This window comes from Carettochelys insculpta, chromosome 15, assembly GCF_033958435.1.
Source record: "Carettochelys insculpta isolate YL-2023 chromosome 15, ASM3395843v1, whole genome shotgun sequence".
NCBI lineage: Eukaryota > Metazoa > Chordata > Testudines > Carettochelyidae > Carettochelys > Carettochelys insculpta.
In genome coordinates, this window is record NC_134151.1 from 31,444,310 (window position 1) to 31,459,526 (window position 15,217).

The window sequence follows — 15,217 nt, forward strand, 5'->3', positions numbered from 1 at the left end:
CTCTAAGCCACTCAGTGTGGGGGAAACTTAAGGCTTTTGGCAAAGGAGAGAAGTTAAGCAGTGGTCTCTCATGCTTCTAGAAGCTGTGACTGTTAGTGAGACAGGAAGTGCTTTTCATCCAATCCTAGATAAGGAGTGATGAACAAGCATTCCAAAAGAGTAGGTAACCTCTCTACTTGGCTATTAGCTCATTGTAGAGTAGCCACTTAGAGCAGTGGTAGTGCCTAACCCAGAATGCATAGCAGCCCTGGACTGACAAACTCACAAGGAGGAGGCTGTCCCAAGCAGAGACTGCTGGAATGCCCAACTTCAGCTCTCAGGGCCTTAGCAACTCTCCTCAAGTATCAGGATTGCATTCTTGCCTTTGCATCTACTTGATCAGAAGCAAATTCCAAGTCCTTGGAGAGAATAGCTACACTCTTCATATCTTGTGGTAATTCTTCCCTCCCACTAGGGGCAGTGATTTGTGTGACTCATGTCTGCCTGTCCCTTTAAAACAGCTAATGCAGACTGAAGGATTCCTGATGGAGTGGTAGAAGTTCATGTTTTTCCTGCACAGGAGTGTTAATCTGTAATAGAGCATTTCTGTTTAATACAGAGCCCATTGAGCATTCATGTGTCTAACCTTTTCCAAAACAGATCTTCTCCAGTAAAAGTAAAAAGCCATATCTCTCCCCAGGGTGGAGACTAGCACTACTCTTAGTGAGGTATTGGCTTTCCTCACAGACACTACACCCTGTGACCTTCATGCAGCAGCAGGGCTATGCCTCTAGAACCATAGTCATAAGCACAACTAGTGCTTAAAGAAGGTCACAAGTACACCTTTCAGTGTTCTTCTCAGACATGCCTGTTGCATGAGTGCAAAGCCTAAATGGAGAAACCTACTGTAATCAATGTGTTTAAGGGGGAATGGTAAAAACCCAACAATATTTGCTTTGAACAGTCAGTTACCTGACAGGAAAAAAAAAATCTCATGGGTCAGTTCTTTTTAAAGCAGAAATATCCACCTACACCTCACTGTCAGTAACAGAATGCCCATGGATATTTCCCTCAGGAATTCTTCCAAAGTTAGAATTAACATGGAATGAAGGTGAGAGATTGTAAGGTACAGTCTCAAATAGCATTCTGATGGGGGTGAGGATTGTTAAACCCAGACCACCACCAGGCATCAAGGGTCACTACATACCTTAGGAAAAAACAAACAGGAAAGAAATTATCCTGTTCCCTGAATCTGGCAAAAGAGGGAGCATGAAAATGCATTATTCTAAATGCAATGCACTACTGGTATTCTGTAGGCTATATGATGCTTCACATCAAACTTCAGGGACAGGAGGAATAGTGGCTAAGGTTTTTATTTTTCTATCATAGATGGGAGGCAGAAGGGGAGAAAGTCAAGTGCACAGGCTGGAACGTTCAAAGATCATCATCAAAATCCTCATCTGTGCAAAAGAGGCTGTTATTTGGAGCAGTAAGCAAATGAGGTGCTCCTCTAGAGCTAGCTAAAGGATCTATAGAAGCAAAGGTCACTGTGTCCTTGGATAGGCTGCTTGCTGGCATAACATTGCAGGCCAAGCACAGCCTGCCCTCATTCTCTGCAACATGAGATTCTTCCTTAATCAGGTGGTCCTTATATTTTCCCAACAGCACACCCCCACCAGCTGTCTGGCTGATGTCAAAGGCAGTCTTCACACTTGCAGCTGGTGTGATACTGTGTAGCTTTGTGGCATATTTCTGTGGTGTATGTTTATTACTGGTAAAGTTCTCTTCAGTGTGAGCACCTGTGTCTAGAGATACAGACTCTTCCTTTGGCTGTAGATATGCATCAGACATTAGGAGGTTTCCTGCAGTGGCAGTCTGTCCCCCTAACTTCCAACTGCTCTTCTGTATTGCAAGAGTCATGTTATTACAGCTGCTGGAAGACAGAAATTTTTCCCATTTGGATGCGGTGACATCAGCAAACTCTGGAGCTTGTGTGATAGCAGGAGCCACAACACTGTTACCTACAAAACTGCCACAGTCCTGTTCAGCTACAGCTGTCAAATTCTTGTTCTGTAAGAAGAAAGGCAAAATGGCTGTGCTTGCTGGTGCTATGCTTAACTACAGTGAGCCTGTGAACACGCAACTGATGAAACAGTCAAGCAAAAAGTAATCCTGTTCTTTCAACAAGCCTCACTGCTATTTCTCACCATGTTCCAGTGAGGTTGGCATAGAGCCAGCTATGCTGATCTATGGTGGAAAAGAACAGTCACGAAGCAGAACCACATTGCCCAGGTCAGCTCTACTGTCCACAGACTATGAGCTAGTTTGACATTGTATTTCACTAGATATATCCAAATATTTAATTTCACTTACACAAAGACCAAAAATACATTAACAGTCACCAGCCTATAATCCTAAACATGCAGGTGAAGGGGAATCCTGCTGGTTTGATCTCTTGACCTCTACCAGGGCCTGTCTATACACCATATTTCTTGGTACTCACCTTGTCCCCAACACTTGAAAGATGTGAGGGACTCAGACACTAATGTATTTACCCTCAAAACACCCCTAGGGATAGACCAGTGCTATTATTCCCACTTTACACATGGATAGCACAAAGTGACTTACTCCACAGTCCCAAAGGCAGTCTGTGGCAGAGCAGGATACAGAACTTGGATTTGCTACAGGCACAAGACTATCCAATCTCTTTCTCCTCCCTGCAATGAGGGAATAAGCTACACCACAAATCACCTGTTAAACTGAGTCCACACTAGCAGTTGTGACAATTTCATTGTTTTGGTTAAAAACAAGTCACACTGCTAACTAAAATATAGTTATTCTGGTACAAAGTCTGTTTATAAACAGATTTCTGACAGGGAAAACTCAGGACACCAGAGCATCCACTGTTTGGGTGTAGCTCAGCAGCTCTTTAGTCAGATATGCAGGGTGCAGTTTCATCCAATTCCTTGTTTGAAAACAGGAGGTCTGCTTAATGTAAGAATTATGGGCTGGAGCTTAACTCTTTATTTATTAAAATTGTATTTCACTCCTCTCAACCAGAGGACAAATGAAACTGAGCTATGAAAGGGGCAGAGTAAAGAACTCTCCGAAATCCCTTACAGCTGGATGCTTATTTGGCTAACTGGATTCTCATTAACACCACTCCGACTCATTAACAATAGGGCAAGAGCCACACACTACACAGTCACTGCCCAGCTGCAACGAAAGCAAGAACAGCATGATACCAGGAGCAGTGAGCATGCCCAGCCAAGTCCAATTCTACCCTGGGTTGTCAGAGACCCGGGTTCAAAGTCCATTCTCCACCACAGACTTCTTGTGTAACCTTGGGCAAGTCAGGGTCTCTCAGGTCCTAGCTGTAAAATGGGGGTAGTTACAGCCTATATATTAGTCAGGAGCATACAATCACCCTGCTGACTCCAGCTGTACAGAGGGAGTCAGGCAGATGTGGTTGTTTTACACAGACACAGCTCTATTTTTGCCTAACTGTAACCTTCAAAGACAAACTATTGTTATGCAGATTTATCCCTCTTGCCCCCTCAGATGTTTACAAGAAAGTGTAGGAGAAAGGGAGGGGAGATGAATTTTATAGTAACACGTGAATGAAGCACACACAATGAAAAAGGCCTAAGAAGATAATTCACAGGAAAGAAGCACTTGCTGCAACTAAATACCTCAAAGGTTTTGATCTTCTTGGTGTGGTAACCAAGCCCACTAATGTCCCGTTCCTCAAAGCACTCCTGAGCATCGCTGAGGTGGAAGCTGCTCTGGCGTTTTCTGGTGGTGGAGCGGGAGATGGGAATTCACAGAGATGTTAGATAAACTTGTCTGGGAAATTTCAAGGATTAAAAAAGTACAGATTTGCCAAGAGTGAAGTTTTCACCCCCACATACCCAACACACCAGAATTCAGTTTAGATTGGTCACTGCAGAGAGTTCAGATTAGGGGACGTGCCCAAAATACTACTCATGTACCAGTCTGCCCAAACAAACCCTCATCATCAAAATAAAATAAGGATTATGAGAAAAGTTATTTTTGCACCTTTGTTTTTGCACAATGTCCTTTTTATAGGAACACAGCTGTTCTCTGTCTGTGCAGACCTCCTCCTCCTGATCTTCACTATCCTTGTCCAGATAGTCACTCCAGCGGCTGACCACGGGACTGAATTTCATATCTTCTTCCTACAATGTTATAGAAGGACGCAGAATGACTCCGAAAGCTCCCACAGTGATACTAAAAGCCCTAGCTTTCAGAGGCTTCAGTAAGACTTAAGTATCGCAATTTGAGCTGTATTAGTGGCTATGTTCCAAAACATCATCATGGAGCAGAGCTTCCACATACCCTCTCTCATTCACACACAGTCCTGAAGGTCTCACCTTTCACTGTCTGGTTTCCCCCTTTATTTTATAGGTAGCACATAGCAGACTTCCCTACTAAGCACTTGGACAGCCAACCAGGAGAGTCACATGCCACCTAGCTGATTAGCAGAATGCCCTCAGCCAGTGTGTTTCCACTGATGGGGCCCATCTGCACATGCCTCAGCCCATATAATAAAATTTATTCTGCACCCGGACAGAAAGAACTGAAGGGAACACTGGCACATATTCTTCAGACCAATTCAGAAGGAAAAACAGCGGCCACATCACATGGTGCCCTCTCGCTACTTTACAGTTGGTTTGTATTTGATTTAGCTCTGCACATACTGTTTGGCTCAGTGTCTTACCTGCCCACCCAAATTTTCTTCAGGTGGAAGTGCTGTGTTTTCTTTGTCATCATCCACTGGTTCTTCTATAAACCTAAATAAAAAAGATTTAGTCTAGGGTGACTATAGTACTTGTCTTTATAGATACTAGAAGCCCTGTTACAGGTCCACTTTTGCAAGCAGAAGTTGGGCTGAAAGAAAGTTCTATCAAAAAATTGGGTAATACACATCCAAAGCATATGCGTCGGGCCCCATGCTGGCCTGGGGAGGGGCTGGGGCTAGCATAGTCGGGGGCGGCAGCATTGGCCTGGGCCATGCCCTGCACTGGGTAGGGGCTGGGCTGGGCCACATGCTGGCCAGGGGAGGGGCTTTGTTGGGGGGCTGGGCCAGGCCCTGTGATGGCCGGGAGAGGGGTTACAATGTGGGCAGTGGTCTCCCTTGGGAAGGTTGGGCCAGGTCCCGTGCTGGTCGGGGGAGGGGTGGCATAGTGTGGGGTGTGTGTGGGGAACATGGTAGAACCTTGCCCAGACTAATGGATGGACACAGCAAAAATAATACATATCATATCATATCTATATGCACTTAAGCCTTAGGACAAGAAACAGAGAGCAGGATGAGAAATATGTAGGAAGACAAGTCCTCGGAATGGGATCTGCCAGTGGAAACGGTAAGGCCTATTTACAGATATTTACACAGAGACTGGGTGGTTGCGGGAAGGACTCCCTTCCTCCTTCCCGGTCAAAAATAAGACTCATTTACAATAGTCTCACACGACCTGTTCATTTTTAATTTTCATGATGACTGATAACAGGAGTGTACCTTTCAAGGCAGCCTGCTTAGTCCCACAGATTCTACCCTAAGTTAGGGAGAAGTTCAATTTCACTTAAAACCTCTTGAGAACAAGAATTTCCTTCCCACACAGGGAAAAAAAAAAACAAAACAAAACCCAGTGTTGAAGCACTACATGTATTTTACTGGGTCACCCAGCTAGTTTTGACTATGGTTACTGCAAACGAGCTTAAACACAAGATTCTGCGGACAGCTAGGACATTGTGAGATCAGATCTCCCATCACTGAATTCTGTGTTAATGGGTAAGAACCAATGCACTAGACCATGGGGAGGAGCAGACAGACATTAGCTGCTAACATTAAACGAGTTTCTCAGCATTAGCAGCAAGGAATGCCCACTGATACTGCCTGAAGGGGAACTACTTAAATTCCAGTACTGCAACTGAGCAGGTTGGGATTTTCATATAGCTTCCCGAGAGCACTTGGACTCACCCTTACACTATTCCCATACTGCTTCCTAGAGTCTGCAATAGGGCACCCCTCTCACAGTCATCCAGCAAGTAAACATGAAGGGCCTGTTTCAAAGAGCACCCACTGCATTTTTTACTTGAACTATGTAAATACAATTGGTGCAATTTATCAACTGAACTTATTTGATAGGACTGCCAATGAAAAAAATAGGTTAGGACAATATGTTCCCTGGATAACCTGTCCCTAAAACCTGCTTGACAAGATTATGTTCCATATCTTTACAAATGTTAGAGATTCATTCCCTCCAGAGATCAGCTTAGACAGTTTCCCTGTTTGCTATGCGAGTCTCAATGGAGTGCACTCAACATATCAGACCTCTGTATGGAAACCAATGATCAATACTCAGTACTTTACCAGGATGTTCCTTCAGCTGCCACCTCTGTTCCAGCCCGCAGCAAGTTTAATTTTTGGACATGGCATCTACAGTCCGATCCAGAGCCTTGGCCATAGGTCTGAAAAGGAAATTGAGGTATAGATGAAGGCTAAGATACTGGACAGAAGGCCTCATTCCAGCTCTACTGTGACAAAGAAAGATTGCCAGACACTGTATGGACAAATTACAAAAGATTGTCTCTCTACCCCAGAGTGCTTAGGAGTCTAGGTTTTGGACGGACTTCAACATGTGGACAAAACACATAGGATGGGGTGGGCTAGGAGCAGGAGATAACAGTGAGCAGAAAAACAGAAGTTGCAGCTTGCACTTACCCAATGAAGTCAGTAGTGAGTTGTATGTTTCAGTGCAGAGATAGGTTTTAAAGAGGGATCTAGGAGGATAAAGTTCCCGTGTTTGATAGGAAGATTATCAATATGCGGCTAGGAGCATAGAAGAAAGTACGGAGGTGCTTAAGAGAACCCTCACACCCACCTTTAGCAATGACTGCTTCTCACCACACACTTTGCAGCTCCATTTTTGGCTCTTTTTAACCTAAGAGAATGATTTGAAGAGAGCAGTCAGCACCGAGTCCAATACCGTGGCTGGCCCATCTGCCTTCAGGCCCCAAATGCCCAGCACCTTGGGAGACATCACTGACTCTATACTGTTCCATGCCAACTCTGGCTGCTGCTGCTCGTCTCCCTTCAGATGGACAGGATTCTGAGCCCTTGCAGTCCTTCAGCAGACCTCCCCAGGCCTCAGCTCCCCAAGGCCAGAGCACCACTCCAGGATCCCCCCCGAAGGGCCCAGTCCCAAGACCTTGCCCCACTCCCCTCCAGCTAAAACCTCCTCCTGACATGAAGACTTCACCCCTCCAGCCCAGAGTCTCATGCAGGATCCTGCCCAAGATCTCTCCCTCCTTCTGAACCATCTCCAGGGGAATTCTGCATAAACTGCACACAATTAATGTCACCCTACAGATTCCCTCCTCTCCCCCCAGGTGGGCCCCTTACTTGCCTATGTCAAAAAGTCACTGCACTTATGGCTTTCACCCACCATGGGCTGCTGCCATGACACCAGAACAGAGGGCAGTTGGGTCACCAGCCACGGCAGTCAACAGCAGACAGGGAGTCAGTAATGGTGAACTATCAGAGACCAATGAGAGCCATGCTCAGGGTCCCTGGGCACTTTGGGAGAACCAAGGCGCTCCGGAACGATGACTATGCCCTCTGCTAAAGGTGACCATCTGTCCCTTTTTTCCGGGACAATCCCATATTTCCAGCATCGCTACTTTTTAACAAAGGGGCCAATTGTCCCATATTCACACCCCCTGCTAAGCTACCCTTTCCCCAAGTCAGCACAGCCACAGTTGCAGATGTGAGGTGCTGTCCGGAGAGCATGTGCAGCACGTACTTACTGGCCAGGTGTGCGTGCAGCAGCAAGAGCAGGAGCTTGGGCCCCGGCCATACGGTAAGGAAGGATATGTTGGGGGTCGGGGGAGTGTGTGTTCTCCACTCACTTCTTGTGCAAGATTTTAAGGACACCTAATGCCCCTCTTTGGGGCACCTGCCCCTCCAGCCAGGGAGACCACTGCAGGGAGGTAACCCTATCCCCCACTGTGCCACACGGCAACCCCGCAGGGGAGGGCCACAACCCTGCTCCTTGTGGCGTGGGGCTGCAGCCCTGTTCCCAGCTCCCCACAGCTTGTACATGGTTACAGTTGGTAAACGCTGACTTTGTAACGTTACATACGCCCCATTGCAAGACAAGAAGGAAGGTTTCGCGTTAGAAACCAGAAGCAGGTAGCATTCTGCATTGTGAACGTCTGGCCCCCTGCAGTCCCGTTAAAACACACATTTTTAACGTTTTACCCGTTAGTTATAAAAACCCAGCCTGCCTTTCTGACGGGTGCTCAGCCACCCGGGCCACTTGAAACATCTGCACCACGCGGGTCTGACTGATTCCCATTGAACTCGCTGAAGTCCGAGCAATTTTATCAGGTGTCCCCGACGTGGCACAGGGAACGATGCTCACCCCGCCGCCCGGGGGGACCTGCTCCCTGCCAGGCTGGGAGTCAGAGCTGCGCAGGGGCTGAGGTCGGGGGAGAGAGGAGCGGCTCCTGCTCCTCCCTTCGCCCTGGGTACGTGGTTGAGCTGCCTGAGAGCAGCGCCGGGCTCACAGCCGCCCGCCCCCGAGCTCCCCCCAAGCCTGAGGTCCTCCAACCGCCCCGCCCCCGAGATCTCATCCCGAGCTCCCCCTCAACCGCCCCGCCCCCCACAACCGCCTCAGGCCTCAGCCCCCCCACATCCGTTACCCCCCTACCTGGTGGACCTGGAAGGTACCGCAGGAGACGCAGCGCAGCACCTGACACCGCTGCCCCATCCCGCGGAGCGGCCGCAGACCCGAGCCGAGCCCGCTCCTCCGCGGCAGTCCGCTTCGGCTTGACAGACAGTCCGCGCAGCTGGCCGGGAGCTCTATGGTACCGCGTTCCCGCCAGTCCTCCAGCCCCGCCCCCTGCCGGGCGGTACGCGGAGGCGGGGTCAGAAGTGAGCGCCGCGGCCCAGAGGCGCTTGGTCGGCACCTTCCTGTCGCCGGGCCCGTGCGCGGCCGGGCGCTTGGCTCTCCTGACCCCTGGTGGCCGGCCGAGGAAGTGCAGCCGAGTCACTGCCCCAGGGCGCGAGGGGTGGTTGCTCCTTCGGCCCGTGCGAGGTGTCAAACCCTGCCCGGATGCGTCCGCATCCCTAACCGGGGTTAAGGAGCGGGCCGCAGGAGGGGCCCTCGGGCATCTCAGCCGGCTGCAGCATCGCCCTACCAGAGGGTCTCCTGGGACCGGGGAGCTTTGCTCACTGCGCTTGTGTACCTAGAAGGGGAGGGATGTGCCCATTGCACCCTAGCAGCGAGAAAGCGGTTCTCACAGCACCTCGCTTACATGCCCTGGCTTTATGTGCATGTTCCTTTAGCGAACCCGTAGGAAAAATTCAGTGTGGACAGAAATCATGAGTACCAGGAAACCCTGCACGTGGGCCATACAACACCCCAATCTGACAAAGCAGGTCTTTGCCCACAAACGTTTGCTCCAAAAAATTTGTTAGTCTGTAAAGTCCCTCTGGACATCTCATTTTTGCAGCCATGGACTAACACAGCTACCCCTCTGATACTAAACCCCAACAGGCCACGTGTGCCCACAGGCAGCAGATTGCCTTCCACTGTTGTGCAACCTTCCCCTATGGTGATATGTAAATATGTCTATACTAGGGGGTCCAAGTCAGTCCCAGATATGCAATTCTAGCCCTGCAATTTAAGTAGCTAGAATCGATGTATCAGGTTCAAATTTTTTTCCTGGTGTAGATTGAAGCTCTTCAGGCTGGTGCGGGTATTCCATACTCTAAGCATCAGCATGGAGTACGAGGGTTGACAACTGAGCTCAGAGAGATCCATTTTGCTGCATCTTCACACATGCGGGAAAATCAATCCCTGGAAGATTGATGGCAGCACACCAACCCTGACCCTCCCACAAGTATCAACATACCCTATGATTAACTGGCTGCTGTAGTCACCCTGTGTCTTTTCACCTCTTCTTCTTTCCAGCTGTTCTATATGCTTTCTCCTTGCACACACTCCCATCTCTGGACCTTCCCCCCACTCCCTTCTACAGTCCCTCTTCTTTGACTTGTCTAACTGAACCCCATACCTTAACATTTGCCAGACATCACTCTGCTTGCATGTTGCATCCCTTTTTATCTGCCAGGCTTAGTCTCTTTACACTGGAAACTCTTTGGTTCAAGGACCATTTTTCTAACTTTATGCAAAACCTAGCAGTCAGAAGCCCTGTCAGAAGTTAGAACAGTAGAACTTAGGCAATCACATACCTTTGGTACCTCAAAAGAAACCTCACCCACCTCAGACTGATATTTACCTCATCAAGGTTCATGCAGAAGTTTCTATCAATGCTCATAAGCAAGCAGACATTTCAGTTGCTTTTGGGTACAATGTGAGACATTGAGTATCAATCAGACGCTTGGCTAAATGGATTTTCTCTTCATCCATTTAGTTTTTAATTCTCCTTAAAAGAAGGCAGAATTCCCTACAATGCAGTGTTGATAGGACAAATGATCTCTGGATGCTTACTTTTTGCTATTATGCAATTAATTTTTTCCCCTTACTACTGGTGCTAATACTAAAACTACTTTCTTTGTTCTTTTAGCACAGCTCCTTGACTGAAATGCACTCATCAGCGGCAGAGTACATCTATTTGCTATTTTTAAGTCTGTACTGCTGTAGCGGCTTGTAATGTGTTCCAGAGCAGCGCCCCAGGGTGGTAGGTTCTGTACACCACTAATAAATCCCCTCGTATCAAATTATTTCTCTCCTTCAGGCTGGTTGGTTAGTGCACTTTTCTTCAAGAATCCCCAGACCTACCTTATAGGTTTGTTTGTTTGTTTGTTTGTTTTTTTAAAGACAACCATTTGTGGGTACAAGGTTATTTTCCCTCTTCACTACTTACTGGCCTCTATTACACATGAGGATCAGGGCAATTTAAATATTCACACCCCTTTATTTCAATGAAATGTGTGTCTTCTGCAAGTATGTTTATTTCACAGAAGCAGCTGACATTTTAAGGATTTTCATGAGAAAAAATATTCAGGATTTTAAAGCTCCTCCTTTCCCCTATTTCATAGCACACAGGAGTACATGCAAGATGTGTGTAACTTGCTTGGTCAAATCCTTAGAATATTATAATATATATCTATATATATATATCTATATATATATATACACATACACACACACGCACACACACACATATATATGCAGCAATGAATCTGCCTACAGTACTTAAAAAGTTATCAGAATTTCCCCTTTTAGGAGAAAACCCAGCAGCAGTGGGCACATAAGGCTACCCAGAGTTGCTAGCAGTTTACATAAAAAATCTTCCAGAGCTACATGGAATAATGAGGCAAAACCAGATCCATCTTGGGAGAAGAGTCACCAGTCTGCAAACTGCAACAACCTACTGTGGAAGTCTTAAGATTGGAACAGGGATAGAAAGAGGGCAGAGTGTGAGCACTAAGACCCAAGGGAGGCATTGCCCCCTTGCCTCTTATGCCCACTGCCCATGCGCCTCAGATCCCTGTGGTAGGGAACATCTCTTGCAACTTGTCTGCACAGCTCTGGCACAACAGATTGCATTTCTTACGCTTGATGGCAGTGTTCCTTGGAGTTATTTCAATATAATCACACCCTAATTGTATCCTCTGGACTGTTAGCCAATATTATTGGTGTACGCTCAACCCAGCTTGCTTCCATGTGGAAACTTCTGACTTATTAATATTCCAAAGTCAATAAAAAACAAAGTGTTCAAGTTGTTCAAGACCCCAGGACCGCTGTAATACTTGACAAAGGTTTTTCCAGAGAAGCTTCAGACCTACCTTGAGTAAAATAATCATGAAGATGAGCACTGCAATCTAGGGAGAAGGGAGATGTCTGTTTGCATCCCCATAAGCAATTAATCTGTATGGAACTGCAGTCTCCTGGCATTTCTACAGCTTACAGCTGATACCGTGAAAAATATGGGAATGGTACGGAGAGGATAAAGAAAGAAAAGTGAGACCCTTCTTACAATGGGACCTTATACTGCAGGAGAGTCCTTCCAGTCAGAAATCTACACTGCAACTTTATAGCCCGCACAGCCTGAGACAGCAAACAAAGGCCAGCCACTGGGTCTACTGCCTAAGGCAATGATCACATTCATACAACCCAGCTATGAAGCGAGGAAAAATCCTATGCTCAGATATGCTGAGAATAAGCAACGTTCAGCTAATGAAGTGAAAGCCAGTCCAGGGCTTTGTGTGTTTCTGTTTCGTTTATTGAGGACATGACAGATCGGACATTGATGTAAAATCACATGTATGATCCGTACTTAAAAACATTACAATAAATTACCGAATTAGTAAAAGCAATTTTACTAGTGGCTGCTCTCCAGAGGCACATGACAGAGGAGGCAGAGAATATAAGAAATATGCCTTGACTGTGAACACACAGAGACCACCACAAAAGGAGATAACACTGAACATTGCACAAAATGGTGCCTTGCTTGGAAACATCCATCAGCTGGCTCCAGTCTTTGTCATTCCCGTCTGTTCTAAGCACCAACTAGAAACACCAGTGTGGCTCACCCTCAGTACTGGGTTGGCATCAGCCACATGCCGACATTCTTGCTCTTTGCCAGTGAACCACAAGCCAGCAGGACACAGTTTATTTGCAGAGTGTAATCTGTAGTTGCAATCTCCAGCTGTATAACTTCTGAAACTTGCATGTGCGCTAGTCTGTTTGGAATTCAGGTATGAGTTATGGCTGAGAAAAGATCACGGCAACTTTGCTCCCACTTCTACTTTACTTCTCAGGACAGATCTGTAAACAGATCTCTGGCGTCCTGTTGCACAGGCAGTCTGGAAATGCATATGCTCCTGGAAAGCACTGTGTTTCAGAGAGGCTACAGGCAACAGCCACAAGTGGCATGAGGTGCTCATCTAAGTTTTATGTCTCATACAAATCAGATCTGCTTTGATCCTGTTCGCAGAGAGAACCTGATCTGCTAAGGTTTATGAAGATACATTTGCTCTGCGATCATAAGTGATTGATGTGGGCTTTGTAAGCCTGGGTCGCACATTGGTATTTTGACTGTTTTAATCACAAGTTCAGTATGGATCTTTTTAAAAATTGAATCCTTCATTAGTATATTAAAAATGAAGTAAAATAATGCCAAGAAAATAAATTACACTTTTTTCTTTTAAAAGCGCATGGCTGTGCTGACAGAAAGGGAGGAAGCTTTGCTGTGAACAAACTAATATCAGGAGCAACAAGAGTAAGAAAAATAGATGTGTGGACCACCAGCTTGGAATGACTGGACTCCAATAAGCTGATTTCCAGTTTAGGACTTGCCTCCTCATTGCATCCACGACCTAGCCCCTTGGCAGACCCAATATTTATTACAGCCATAGTGCTTCTTATCAACGTCAAGCAGCTTGTGGCTTCAGCCACAATTCAAAGCCACCCATTCCTTACTGAGAATTAAAAAGAGAAGCTTAGAAAAGAGTGTTTACATGAAACCTTCTTGTAACATGTTGAAAAAATATCCCACACATTACTGGGATGGCAAACCACATCCAAGAGAAGCCTCCAGATCGGAGAAGCTACTGCATTCAAATCTCCAGGTACTGGGAGAAATGGGATACATTGCCAAGTTACAACACAGCATCTAAGAACCTAATTATAAGCCAGGGACCTAAAGCACTTAGACATACTGCTTAGATCACAGAGTGGCTGCCAAGACATACAAAGTTTCAAGCTGGGCTGCACCTTCTGTATGAAATTACCCAGGAACCTACTGCAAATGAGGGCAGGCCATGGAGTGTCTTTGTGTCTGAAATAAAACCTCACTACAAAATAGCCAGAGGACAGACATGCATAATTTACAGTGGGAATTGTAAGCCTGAGGAGCTATTAGGTTCTAATAGCTTTCATGCTCAAGAATGTAATGTAATTCCATCAAGCGGGGCCTCCAGCGAGGTGTCTATGTTTAACAGTCACTGTGACAAGCCACTTATTCAGCAGACTCTACTGTAGTTGTTGTGCAGTTACTGGTCTCATAAAAAAAACCTGCCATCTGCCTGGGATCGATAAGTCTCATCCTTTGTCTCCTGAGACATTATTGCTTTCCTTGAGTTCAGCCTGAAACTGAGGAGGAGAGCTCATAATCACTGGATGAGCTGAACTGCCGCTCTACTTTCTTCTGCTCCTTTATTTTCAGGCTAATATCAACTTTCTTCTCAAAGTAATTTACCAGGGCTGTCTCTGTAAGCATGGAAGCCAACACCTGTTCAAAGGAGATAGACCAGTCAGTGTCAATGGTGCTGCCATACCTTGCAGCTGAACTGCTAGCTTCACAACCAACCAGGACTGTGTCATCTGCAATATCTTCACACTGCAGGGAACCTGTGCTGACCATGGAGTAAGAAGACATGGACATATCATCTTTGGTTTCATCATCTGACAGGAGCTGTATAGGAGATCCTGGTCCTTCTCCACCATCCCCATCTCCCAGAGTTTGTTTTTCCTGCTGTGTTTTTCCAGCCTGGATATCACCAAAAGCTCTTTCTTCAGGATCAATTTGGGATCGTTGCTCCGCTGCTGAATTTTGATTGTGTTCAGACATTGGTGATGCCTCTTCACTCACAGCATCCTGGGCATTATTTAATTTACAGTCTTCAGCCTTCTTCATGGGTCGGTTGGAAAATTTTTTCCCAACCTCCCCAATTTGCAGGAGGAGGCTGGCTACAGTGGCAATGGCATGGTACAGCTCTTGTTCCACTGGGTCCTCACCGAACATGTTGTAAAGGGTCTTGCATAGCTCTATGAACTGCTCCTTTAAAAAAAGGAGAAAACAAAGCCATGTTAGATTGTGAAATCTCCACTGAAACTACAATGGTGGATGAAACAATGAGCCACCCATTGAGAAGCAATAACTTCTATTAGGTCTTCTTGCATTAGTTTACACCCTCCTCATGTAACAGCTTGTGTTTTTATGATGTATCACTTGTACTAATAAGGAGTCCAATATTCTGCATAGTGCTCCATCTTCTAAATATAGTGGAAACCCTAGGTAGCATGTAAAATCAGAAAAATAGCCCTGAGGGGCTGTTTGAAATGCACACCATTAGAAAGGAGCCTTTTATTCGAGTTCTAACAGGAGGGTTAACAGTACCTAATTTTCATGACTGCAAATGTGTCTTAAGTTTGGAACATAATTAATTTAGTTTTTAAAT

General features: G+C 46.2%; 2 protein-coding genes across 4 annotated transcripts in view; both read right to left on the reverse strand.

The window, feature by feature from the left end:
- Nucleotides 1-49: 49 nt before the first annotated feature.
- MRNIP (MRN complex interacting protein) lies at nucleotides 50-8,844 on the reverse strand. The gene is made up of 7 exons (XM_075009568.1): nucleotides 8,715-8,844; nucleotides 6,885-6,944; nucleotides 6,374-6,471; nucleotides 4,721-4,793; nucleotides 4,039-4,178; nucleotides 3,672-3,774; nucleotides 50-2,049 (listed from the first exon to the last, which is right to left on the reverse strand). The coding sequence occupies exons 1-7, from the start codon at nucleotides 8,772-8,774 to the stop codon at nucleotides 1,414-1,416; spliced, it is 1,170 nt and encodes a 389-aa protein (XP_074865669.1). The 5' UTR covers nucleotides 8,775-8,844; the 3' UTR covers nucleotides 50-1,413.
- Nucleotides 8,845-12,236: 3,392 nt separating this feature from the next.
- Nucleotides 12,237-15,217, reverse strand: part of TBC1D9B (TBC1 domain family member 9B) — a 39,724-nt gene continuing 36,743 nt past the window's right edge. For all 3 annotated transcript variants that reach the window (XM_075009299.1, XM_075009298.1, XM_075009297.1), the window contains one exon: nucleotides 12,237-14,817. In XM_075009299.1, the coding sequence (XP_074865400.1) occupies nucleotides 14,119-14,817 (699 nt within the window). In that variant the 3' untranslated portion in view covers nucleotides 12,237-14,118. The remainder of the gene's footprint in view (nucleotides 14,818-15,217) is intronic.